At 40.1% G+C, this 12,766-nt stretch overlaps 1 protein-coding gene across 1 annotated transcript in view; it reads right to left on the bottom strand.

Annotated features, from left to right (window-relative positions):
• The window catches only part of LOC140907924 (complement C4-like), a 94,460-nt gene that overhangs the window by 63,205 nt on the left and 18,489 nt on the right, over positions 1 to 12,766 (bottom strand). The window contains exons 12-16 of the mRNA XM_073335234.1: positions 12,550 to 12,747; positions 8,906 to 9,097; positions 6,699 to 6,848; positions 6,132 to 6,258; positions 5,662 to 5,733 (exon numbers count right to left, since the gene is read on the bottom strand). Of these exons, the coding sequence (XP_073191335.1) occupies positions 5,662 to 5,733; positions 6,132 to 6,258; positions 6,699 to 6,848; positions 8,906 to 9,097; positions 12,550 to 12,747 (739 nt within the window). The remainder of the gene's footprint in view (positions 1 to 5,661; positions 5,734 to 6,131; positions 6,259 to 6,698; positions 6,849 to 8,905; positions 9,098 to 12,549; positions 12,748 to 12,766) is intronic.

The following is a 12,766-nucleotide window of genomic DNA, read 5'->3' as shown; positions in this document are numbered from 1 at the left end:
AGCAGAACTGGACTCTTATTTAGGACACATTTTTCAAATGCTTGTTTTCTTATACAGAAAAATTTAAGATTGTGAGTTTCAGTTATCAGGTTTATTCTCCTCTGCATGGATTATGTTCCTTTATTTCTGCTTTCACTGGAACAAACAACAGAATGATTTAATAAACTAAACATATACTTCGACATCCTCACCTGTAATCTGCCTACTAGCCCATTTCCACTGAAAATGGTTCCAACACGCCTAGCTTTTGAATAGCTTTTCAATGACCATCATTAAAAAAAAGAAAAAGAACCTGCCACAAAAACATTTCTTCCCATTTCCCTCCCATCCAGGCTCAGATAAAGGTAAAGAGTGAAAACTACACTCATCATCTTCCGTCCTGATTCAGTGACAATGGTAAGTTCTAATATCTCATAACAGTGGAGTGCTAGAAATGAATGCTCCATCCCTTTTGGAGAGCTGAGAAGCCACACTCTCTTAGGGTATAAGGTACTGTTTCCCAAAGTGTAGAATCCAGTCCCAGAGCGGGTTGTGGAGAAGATGTCAACAATGTCATGAAAAATTGTACCAAATATGTAACTGAAACATGACTATAACATTTTGCAGTGGGGAAAAAAAAGAAATGTAATACATTTGTAATTAGGTACACATTATAAGTCTTATCATGATTGGCATGCTGCCTTTAAGGCCACCATATTACTGCAACCTGAATCTAGACTAATGCTCAGTGTAGTCTTGAGCAGAACGTGAGTGCAGCATGCCCCTAGAGCTACTGCAAATAAAACACCTGTACCTGCACTATTATTTATGATGTACCATAGGAAGTGCAAGTGCTCATGCCCATGCACACAGACCATGATAAAACATACCACTGAGCTGGAGCAATGCACCTGCTGTTAACACGAAGGCCCACTGACACTGCTGAGCCTAACATGATCACGTTGTCTATGTCATTCCATTTTGACTAGAAATCACTTCTAGCCAAAGGGTTGTCAGTCAGGAAAGGACCCTGGCTGGTTGAAAAGTTATGTGAATGAGACAATGGCAAGTGAGGTGTTCCCAAGACAGCTCATAAAGTTAACAGAAAACCTGAGGATGGAACAATTGGTTTTACATTGATTGATTTGATATCACAGTGTGTGGTGTGATATGAAATGCTAGCATCTGAGACTAAGAAGCCTTCAAAATGACTGTCACTGAAAGATGAACCTGAGGGTTTTTTTCCTAAGAAACCTCAAAGCCTTGAACAATCAGCAAGACTTGATTATTCAAACTGGCTATGACAAGACTCATGCCCTTCAGGCATCTTATCTTGATCACACAACAGCATAAGGATTATACTATTGTAGAAAATCTTATACTTCCCTGCTCAATGAATATGGGTTCAAAAATTATATGGCCTGACTCTGAAAAAGATTTAGGGGTTGTGGTTGATGATCAGCTGAACATGAGTTGCCAGCATGATGCTGTGGCCAAAAGGGCTAATGCAATCCTAGGATGAATAAATGGGGGAATCTCAAGCAGGAGGAGAGAGGTTATTTTACCTCTGTAATGATCACCAGTGTGACTGTGGCTGGAATACTGTCTCCAGTTCTGGTGCTCACAGTTCAAGAAGGATGTTGATAACTTGGAGCGGGTTCAGAGAAGAGCCACAAAAATGATGAATGGATTAGAAAACATGCTTTATAGTTTTCAGAGTAGCAGCCGTGTTAGTCTGTATCCACAACTGCTGGAAATAGTATTGTCAACTGCTGGAAATGGCCCATCTTGATTATCACTACAAAAGTTTTTTTTTTCTCTTCTGCTGGTAATAGCTCACCTTAGCTGATCACTCTCATTATAGTGTGCATGGTAACACCCATTGTTTCATGTTCTCTGTTGTGACAGGGTCAGGCCAAATGGTTATAGGAGAGTAATAGAAGGCAGATATATTAGCCCCAGGCTAAGTAGGTCCCTTTTCCCTGGGTAAGGTAACAGGGAAGGTTCCAGAACAACCAGGAACCTTCTGGAGACAATTAAGACAGGCTGATTAGAACACCTGTGGCCAATCAAGAAGCTGCTAGAATCAATTAAGGCAGGCTAATCAGGGCACCTGGGTTTTAAAAAGGAGCTCACTTCAGTTTGTCGTTTGCGTGTGAGGAGTTGGGAGCAAGAGGTACTAGGAGCTGAGAGTGAGAACGCGGACTGTTGGAGGACTGAGGTGTACAAGCATTATCAGACACCAGGAGGAAGGTCCTATGGTGAGGATAAAGAAGGTGTTGGGAGGAGGCCATGGGGAAGTAGCACAGGGAGTTGTAGGTGTCGCACAGCTGTTCCAGGAGGCACTCTAGACAGCTGCATTCCACAGGGCCCTGGGCTGGAACCCGGAGTAGAGGGCAGGCCCAGGTTCCTCTCAAATTCTCCCAACTCCTGGTCAGACACAGGAGGAGTCGACCTGGACTGTGGGTTCAGAAAAACGGCCAAGCTGAGGGCTGCCATGAAGCTCCGAGGCAAGCAAATCCGCCAATAAGCACAAGACCCCCCAAGATAGAGCAGGAACTTTGTCACACTGTGTATATAAAATCGTCCTACTGTATTTTCCACTGCATGCATTTGATGAAGTGGGCTGTAGCCCATGAAAGCTTATGCTCAAATAAATTTGTTAGTCTCTAAGGTGCCACAAGTACTCCTGTTCTTTATGGTTTATAGTGATAGACTGAAAGAGCTCAGTCTAGTTAGCTTAACAAAGAGAAGGCTCGGGGTGACTTGATTACAATCTATAAGCATCTACAGGGGGAACAAATATTTAACTTACATTTAAATTTAAATATGAGCTCTTCAATCTAGCAGAGAAAGATATAACAGGATCCAATGGCTGAAAGTTGAAGCTGGACAAATTCAGACTGGTAATAAGACATATAGTTTTGATAGTAAGGATAATTAACCATTGGAACAATTTACCAAGGGTTGTGACGGATTCTCCATCATTGACAATCTTTATACCGAGATTGGATGTTTTCTAAAAGATCTGCTCTAGGAATTATTTTGTGCTATGCAGGAAGCCTGACTAGATGGTCCCTTCTGGCCTTGGAATCTATGAATCAGCCACCAAACTGAAAAGAGGCCCTTTGTAAAATGAGACTATTCAATACTATATCAGTGATGTGGCTGAGAATGTATGAGAACAACTGCTTTCAAAAGACAGGAAAAGGGACTATTTAACAATTCAACTTAAGGAGTCAACTAGTATCTCTGGTACTGGATGGCATCTAGCACTCATAAGGTATGTTTCTGATGTTGCTATTGAACAAGGCTTGCTCCTCTACAAAGCAGTGCCATGAAAATCCTTATCTGAGACATTTCAGAAGCAGTCAAAGACTCCCACGTTCAGTGAGAATGGTGTATCTCACTGGTGTATCTCAACCTGCATATATGGTACCGGGGCAAAGTCAAGTAAGATCAGTGGTGTGGTTACTCAGATCTAACATATTGCACCTCATGGTTTCACAGTTTCAGGCTAACAACTATTTTTACTGAGAGCAGAAGTTTTTCTGAATGAAGATTGAGCTCCCTTGGTGGACGGCTTCAACAATTCAGCAGGGGTCATGCGTAGCTTATGTTGCTGACATTTGGGGGCACCTAAAGGAGCTGAACTTTTCTCTGTCATAGTGGAATATGGCTGCTCAGTACATGAAAAACAGGGCAGAACTTATTCATAAGAACACTTAGAAACTGGTCTTCCCAAGTGCAAAGAGGAAACTTGGAGAAGCTTTCTTTCATTTCAAACTTTAAGGGAACAGATACCAGTTGGGAGCCATCAGGAATTCAACAGTCAGCATCTCAGAGAACTTCAGATCCAGCTGCAGGACTATTTGTCTGATGACCCACCAACAGGAAAGAGGTGGATGACCAGTCCTTTCAGCTAAAATGTTTATTGACTGAGCTGTTGGAAGGCAAGTTGACAGCACTCTGGAACTGTCTTTCTCTAGCCAGAAGCACAGAAGATTTTGGGTGTCTCTGAAAGAGGAAACTTGGCTTTTGATGGGTCAGTTTTGACAGTTCCCATCTCATTTTCATTCTCTTGTCTCTGTAAATCAGGTTTCTCTAACAGTGAAGATATAAATGAAGTCTCATGATTGCATAGAGATAAAAAAGAATTAAGATTGTAATCCCCAATTCAGCATTATGTGGAACATCATTAATCAGTCAGACTGATTCTTCCAGCACGTTGATCTATAAAACTTTAGACATCCTTAAAATCACTGTTAAAAACTACATACTTAGTCGTTATGTCTAGTATGGTTATGGTTCAAAATTTCACCTGCCCATGGTGAGGGTTAGAGGTTTTGCGGGGAGTGAGTCATGACCCTATTCTTATTCCTGGAATAGACAGCCAGTTCCAGAAAGTTAGGAAAACCCTTGGATAAAGCATTTGTTTCTTACAGTGACGGTCATAAGATATCAGACTTTAATGTGACAGACTTATAGGAAAATTATTTTTGAAAATGCTTTCTTCAGATCATATATATTTAGATCACTAACACTTCTGTCATTTGGAGCTGTCATAAATATAAAGGGAAGGGTAACCACCTTTCGGTATACTGTGTTGTAAAATCCCTCCTGACCAGACGCAAAGTCCTTTTACCTGTAAAGGGTTAAGAAACTCAGGTAACCTGGCTGGTTCCTGACCCAAAATGACCAATGAGGGATCAAGATACTTTCAGATCTGGAGGGGGGAAAAGGCTTTTGTCTGTCTGTGTGTGATACCTTTGCCAGGAACAGATCAAGGATGAAAGTCCTCCAACTTCTGTAAAGTTAGTAAGTAATCTAGCTAGAAAATGCATTAGGTTTTCTTTGTTTTGGCTTGTGAAATTCGCTGTGCTGGAGGAAATGTGTATTTCTGTTTTTGTGTCTTTTTGTATCTTAAGGTTTTGCCTGGAGGGATTCTCTATGTTTTGAATCTGACTGCCTGTAAGATTATCTTCCATTCTGATCTTACAGAGTTGTTCTCTTATCTTTTTTGTTCTTCTAATAAAGTTCTGTTTTTTAAGAATCTGATTGGGTTTTTTGGGTCTTAAAAATCCAAGGCTGGTTGTCTAAATCACTTGGTGGTGGCAGCATACTGTTCAAAGACAAGGCAAAGTTTGTGCCTTGGGAAAGTTTTTAACCTAAGCTGGTAAAAATAAGCTTAGGGGGTCTTTCATGCAGGTCCCCACATCTGTACCCTAGAGTTCTGAGTGGGGAAGAAACCCTGACAGGAGCACACTGTGCAGAAGGCAACCTGGCTTTGAAGCAGAAGGGAAGGAAAAGTGGTACTAATAAAATATTTTCTAACCATAAAGTCATTTCTAAAATGGCTTTCTGCTGAAATCTATGGCACACACAGAACATAAACATAATGGGTGATACAGTGGAATGACATACAATTAGCACTGGCATGCCATCTAAAAGAGAATAAATAGATTTAGCCGGATTACACCCTGTAACGTAGCAGAGTTTAGCACCTGTCCCTATAACTGAGACCTCTCCCATTCCCTCAGGCAAGCTGCAGCTCCTGATGCCCCCCCACCATCCTTCCCCTTCCCTCTATCCACCCCTGAGGCTCTGGTCCCTTGCTCTCGAGTCCTCTCCGCCCTGCCCCAGCAGCCTCTGGCTCTTGCCCCTGAAGATTAATGGCCATACCAATTCCTGAAATTTGCTTGTGAAAATCCAATGATCTTTTCTGTCTTCTGGTAGCAGGGGAACACTTATAGCCTAGGAAAACAGAGCGAGAGAGTTTGGTTAAAATAATACCTGAGGCTGCTCTAAGTTGCTCCTCAGCACCAGCCTGGGGCCTAGCAGCCAGAGGATGCATGATCTGCAAAGCTGGTTTACCAGTGCCTTTCCCCCCCTCACACAGTCCAATCTACAAAAGATGCCAAATGATAGGTCCCAAGAGTGTAGCCTGTTTCACTTGCATATGAGCTATGAATACACAGTATAAGATGGGAAAATGAACATTGGGAAATAATAAGACCACACAGAAGGGAGGCCTCTGAATAGAGCAACAATACAGTGCCATACAAGGTCTAAAAATCAAACCCCAGAAGTTCAGCGTGAACTTATTCTACCACAATACACTTCTATAGCAAAGGAAGAAGGTCTTTGTTTACCTTGCCGAAAATGTGATTTAATTGTGTCTGATATAAAGGCCAGACCCACATCATTGAAAACTTGAGCACTGTTAGCACCTCCGCCCACTGAGCATCCAAGATCATATGAATTCATCGCTTCAAAGACCTACAAAATAGAATAGCATTGAAGGAAGGTGCACTATTGCAAAACTAGTGATTCTTTTCTGAATAGCGATGTCATATCCTGTTATTGGGCCATATGCAGAAATTATGCAAATAGAAGTATTGGTTACACCCCAGCACTAAGATGAAAGGAATCTGACATTTTAAGAAGGGCATAATTGAATTCATTTATGGCCTTCCTCTGAATCATCAATTTTACCCATATGAGAGTGGATAGGCTACTAGTCTGTTCTGCTTTGGCAAATCCTAGGCAAATTGGTTAGAAATGTATTATAAATAAATAAGAAAAATATTTTCCCAAATAAGCAATGTTTAGAATAATGTTTTGATTACTACTCATTTATTATATTCAGATATCTCTATTCTCCTATGAAATACTACTTGACTCAATTACACATGCTATTTTGTTTTTAACACACTTACTTTTTTGGCCGTAAGCTTATTCCTTCTGTTCAGAATGAAAACTGCAGTATCGACCACAGCTAAGGCAACAGTTCCTGCATGATCTGTGTCAATCGATAAATTTACCAGTTCCGTTGGTTCGTATGTGTCTCGGTCTGTTTTCAGTTTAATCTAAATGCAAAATGTTTAAATAACAGAATTTTATATTTCTCATTAGCATTAATATCAAGCATTGACATTAGTGGGGTATTAGCAATATAGGTAACCTCTATCTAAGCTTTCTGCATTTCACACCACTAACATTTATCTAGTGTCACTTGTGGTATGTGTTTGTTGGCAGATGAAGATTAAGGGGCTGATCCTGAACTGTGCTGATTGTCCTTTACTCCAGCTGCTACAATGAGAGCTCAGAACACCAGAACCTTAAAGAATGGAGACTCTGCTCTCAGATACATGTGGGCAACACCCTCTAAGAGCCTTGGAAGCTGGTGTGTGCAAAGAGAATTTTACCTTAAATATTTAGGGATTCAGAAAAGCATGAGCTTAACTTCAACTAGATTTAAGCACATGCTTAAATGCTTTGCTGAATCAGGGCCTTAAACAGTACCAGCTGCATTTAATAGCTTTCTAAAGCAAGATAAAAATAAAAAATACTGTGAAATAAAACTAGTGAAGTGTAGCTTATTTATGTTACAAAGTTAATTAAACTAAAACAATTTGCTACTAGGCTTTTAAACTATTACTATAAGGAACCACTCTAATGTAGATCCTTTGTGTATTCAGAATTAGATGGTGATAATGGTGGAATTACCAAAAGATTATTAATAAATGCATGCCAACCTGTATTAAACTGGCTTCTGTTCCTTTTATACATATGGGATCAGATCTTTGGCTGAGTTAGAGTCAGTCAAAAAATTGCTAGGAAAACTTTTTTTCCCCTCAATGGAATAGGCATTTTTGGTCAAAACAAAAAATTTCCATGAAAATTATTATTTTGGTTGAAACTTCATTTTTCAATGAAAAATTCTGTTTAGTTTTGTTGGGGGGAAACATTTTCACTTTTATACTTTTCCCCAATGGAAAAAGGGAATTGGGGAAGAGAAAGAGTGAGAGAGTTGAGGGAAAAAAGGGTGGTGGTGGTGGGAAATACAGCAGAAAAAAAGTAAACAAGTGGGTGAGTGGGTATGTTCCACTGAAACAAAACTAAATATTTTGAATTTTTCTGCAAAATTTATTTTGCCCCCCCTCCCCATTTTAATTTCCTTCAACATTTTTCAAGATATGGCCTTTTCATTTTTAATTGGCTCATGTAAATTGGCATAGCTCCATTGACTTCCAAGGATCTATGTTGATTTATACCATCTGGGGATGTGACCCACAGACTCAATTTTCATTGGAATATAACTATGAATTACCATTATCCATACATCATTTAAGACAGATTCACCTCTTTCAATTCAGAACCGTAAACTTTTTTTGCCATTTACAGGAGTAACTGAATTCATAATATCTTGTCAGCCCTAATTCTGAATAATCTCCCAGACATATGCCATCTGTTACTGCTACTTACTGTACTTTGCAGTAAGGATCATTTCTAATAATTTAATTTCTAATGAAAGTGATTTCCATGATGACTCTGCTTTAACTGTCTGGAGCTCATGAACACCCTGTTCTAGAACATAAGAACGAGGTCATGCCATACGAGGTCATGCCAATGGTCCATCTAGTCCAGTATCATGTCTTCTGACAGTGGCCAGTGCCAGATGCTTCAGAGGGAATGAACAGAATAGCACAGAACAATTTTGAGTACTCCATCCTCTGTTGTCAGTCCCAGCTTCTGGCAGTTGGAGATTTAGGGCATCTGGAGCCCTAAATTGCATCGCTGCCCATCCTGGCTAAAAGCCATTGATAGATCTATCCTCCATGAATTTATCTAGTTCTTTTTTGAACACAGATGTACTTTTGGCCTTCACAACATCCCATGTCAATGAGTTCCACAGGTTGACTGTAAGTTGTGTGAAGAAATACTTCCTTTTGTTTGTTTTAAACCTGCTGCCTAATAATTTCACCAAGTGACTCGAGTTCTTGTGTTATGTGAAGGAATAAATAATGCTTCCCTATTCATTTCCTGCACATCATTCATGATTTTACAGACCTCTATCATATCCCACCTTATTCACCTCTTTTCTATTTTTGTTCTCTATAAATATCCCTTTATTTGTCATTACCTTTCCTTCACAGGCATCCACAATGTCTAGCCACACAGAGTCAGCCACAATCTCACTGTGGCCTTGATTTTTAATGAAGTAGTAAGCAATAAAGCGAAATGCAGGCACCATTTTCTCAGTAACACCAAGAGTGATTATTTTGTTTGCGTACGGGACTCTTCCCATAACCTCAACTTTCCCCTTTGTCACTACCTGCAATTCAAAAGCAAATTTAAAACAAATCAAATGCTGTGCAATCATGACAGAATCTGTATTACATAAAGGAAATATGAAACTTAATAATCATGTCACTTAGGGCCAGATTCTGATAACTTTTATTCTGGTTTAGTAGCACCTAGCTCCATAAGTTCTCCCACTGAAGTCAATGTACTACTCATAGGGTGATGTTGGGTGCTGCACCTCAAAGAGGAACAGCACACAACTCATGGCCTATGGGTAGTACCTCTGAGTTCCGTGGGAGACCTCATGGAGTCGTGCCCTCCTGATTCTGGGCAACTCCTGGGGCTGGAGTAGTCCCCCAGTATAACTTAGCCCTGGCAGCCTGTTTAAGTTACAGTAGCATTGCAAGGCTGCCCTTAGAACTGCAGCACTTCCCAGAATTTCTGTATATGTGTGCGCTGGGGGTTCACCCTGACACACTCCTTCACTCCCAACTCTATCCCCAGCACAGCCCTGTACCCGACCTTGCAAAAGAGACTTTAGAAGGCAGTCTTGTGGTTGTCCTTCTGCAGGATATTGAGACACTGGCTCTTTTACATCGGGCTGGAGGGGGTATAGGTCTTTCACTGACAGAATAAGGTATTACTTAGTGTGAGTAAGAATATCAGAGTCTGGCTCTTTGTCTTAATTCAGTCACTGTTACATCTGCTAATGCTTTTATCTGCAAATAATCCTATTTATTTCAATTGAAGCACTTCCAGAGAAAGTTGTAAGAAAGCCAGAATCAGGCCCTTATAGATGGAAGAGTTGAAAAAGATTTTACCTGAACTGATGCTAGACACTTTTCAAAACAAAAATAGAGAGGATACAATAAAAACATAGGGTTTTTGGCCAGAAGGCTTAAAAAAATACAGGTTTTTGCCATTAAAATGGCAAAAGTAGAACAGAGATCCTCACAAATGAGCTAATGGAGTTTCTCCTTTCAGACAGGTTTTAACTTTCTTATAGATATTGAACTTCAAGAGTACTAAGGTGCCCAGGTAGTTCTGGGTATCAGGTATTCTAATCCTGGTATAAAATTATCTCTTCTTTAGATCTAACTTGTAAATCTTGGGACTGTGATCTTCAAAACTGTCTAAGCTTTTGGATACCTGATTCCCATTGAAATTAAATGGTAATTGGGTGTCCAAATGCTTTGGACAGCTTTGAAAATGTCAGCTGTAAAGTGCAGTTATGGTTAAAAAATGAACATATTTGTCATTCAACTGATTTGTTCTCTGAGTTGATTCATAGTCAGATCTGCTTACTTTCATGAAAGAAATATTTTTTTATACTTAGTAGCATTGCAGAGTCAATAAAAGCTGCGAAAAACTGAGCAAGATTGTTTTCTGGCTTGTGCATCATGAAGAGAATTGTTCATTAAATTCCAGTCTTAGCCCTGGTCTACACTATAGAGTTAGGTCGATGCAAGGCAGCTTATGTTGACCTAGCTATGTAACTAAAATTTCACTCCTGCCAGTGTAATTTGCTCACTACACCAACTTAATAACTCTACCTTCACAAGGGACATAGAGTCAACGTTGATGTAGTTAGGTCGATGCAGTGTCAGTGTAGACACTGTGGATGTCAATGTTCAGCCAGCGCAGTTGAATTGGTTTTACATGTCCACACTATGTTCCCTGTGTGACAGTCTCACCAGGAGAACATGTACTGATTTAACTACCAGGGTGGGGCATTGTGGGACAGTTTCTGAAAGGCAGCAACAGCTGATGTAAGCAATGCAGTCTCTACACTGACACTGCATCAGCCTAACTACATTGACCTAAGCACTACGCCTCTTGCAGAAAGAAGTTATTAAGTCAGCATAGTGGGCGAGTTACATCGATGGGAGCTACATTTTAGAGTAGATGCTTACAGAGTTAGGTTGACATAAGCTGCCTTACGTTGACCTAACTCTGCAGTGTAAACCAGGCCTGTGTTGCTTACATTGACTGTTGCTGGCTTTCTGAAGCCATCCCACAATTCCCCACACTGACAGTTCAAGTGTCAGAGGGGTAGCCATGTTAGTCTGTATCCACAAAAACAACAAGGAGTCCGGTGGCACCTTAAAGACTAAAAGACTTATTTGGGCATAAGCGTTCATGGGTAAAAAACCACTTCTTCATCCGTATCAAAAGAAGTGGGTTTTTTACACATGAAAGCTTATACTCAAATAAATTTGTTAGTCTTTAAGGTGCCACCGGCCTGACAGTTCCATCGGGCAAGTGCTCCTGGTGAGGATGCACACAGCCAGCACAAAGAGCAAAGTGTAGACATGCACAAGCTATGCAATGACTGCGGCAGCTGTATGCCAACGTAAATTAGAGCAACTTCATTTTGTAGTGTAGACATGCTCTCAGATTCAGTCAGACCTGAACAGGAAACTATTTTCCTATCCTAAGGAAATGGTTGAGGTTTTGAAATTTTCCATCCTGAATCAGGACAAAAAGCCAAAAATCTCAAAAATTTTAGCAAACTGTTAATCCCCCCCCCAAAAAAAATTCACTTTGGGTTGCTTCACATAAGTTTGAAACATATCACTTCCCATGTTTATATCATTTTATTTTTAAAAAAACTTAAATGTCTCAACCACACACAAAAAAAGATTTTGAGCTAAAAAACTGGAACTTTTCATTTTGAACATGTTGGAATGGGACATCGTGGCAATTTCAAAACACATTTCAAAAATATTTTAAAACAGGAAATTTATCAAACCTGACCCTTTCCTGTGAAAAGCACCAGTTTCAACAGATCATGTCCACTGAAAAAGGTTTTGTCAAAACATTCCTGGCCAGCTCTAGTTGCAGGTGATGATGCACTAGCTAGAAAGGACTAGCTGGGCGTTGGGATCCCAGGTGAGTTTTAAAAAAATATAGTTTTACTTGTAAAATGAGAACCATTTATCTGGTAGAGACACTGCAAGGCATTAAAGGACACCAGCAATATGACTGCACTTTAAACTCCTGGGGCCTGATTCTCATTTATGCACATATACTTTTCTGCTGACTTTAAGGCCCCTCTACACTGAAAGAGTGATGCAAAGGGGCCCGAGTGTAAATAAGAATCAGGACGATAAAGACTAAATTTAAAAAAAGAAAATCTGGGCTTATTGAAGTTTTAAGAACCAAATTCAGATCTGGTAAAAGGGGGCATAAATTTGGCCCAAACTTAGGAAAATCAGGAGATCATGGAATTTTTCTTCCTAAGACTCCAGTTTCCAAAGCTCTCAAGCTGGTACCTTTCACTTCAATTAAAGTATATGGATGTCACAAAAGATCTAAAAATACCAAGTGTATGGATCTCTTTGCACTAGACCTCCTCCACAGCTGCATCTTAATGTTAACATGCTTTTCTCCCAACCTTAAAAAGGTCAGTTGTGTAGATTTATAAACTGCAAAATGATCTGTTCTAATGCAAAGTATTGTTGTCACAGTCCTATTTCTAACCATGTAATAGAAATAGTCAATGGTATTGCTGCTGGACTGGTGGACATCCTTCAAGGTAACATGTAAAGTATCTCCAGGTACAATGACAGCATGTGGAATGCTGATACTAAGGTAGTTCTGGGTAGCAGACTGGTATCTCTCAGCAGTGGTTTTGGTTCCGGCTGATTCCATGCCAGGCTTCCCCTCCTCAGCTCTCACCTGTGAAGAAAGAAAAGGA

Source organism: Lepidochelys kempii, chromosome 1 (genome assembly GCF_965140265.1).
Source record: "Lepidochelys kempii isolate rLepKem1 chromosome 1, rLepKem1.hap2, whole genome shotgun sequence".
NCBI classification, from domain to species: domain Eukaryota; kingdom Metazoa; phylum Chordata; order Testudines; family Cheloniidae; genus Lepidochelys; species Lepidochelys kempii.
This window is presented reverse-complemented; position numbering and strand designations above follow the sequence as displayed.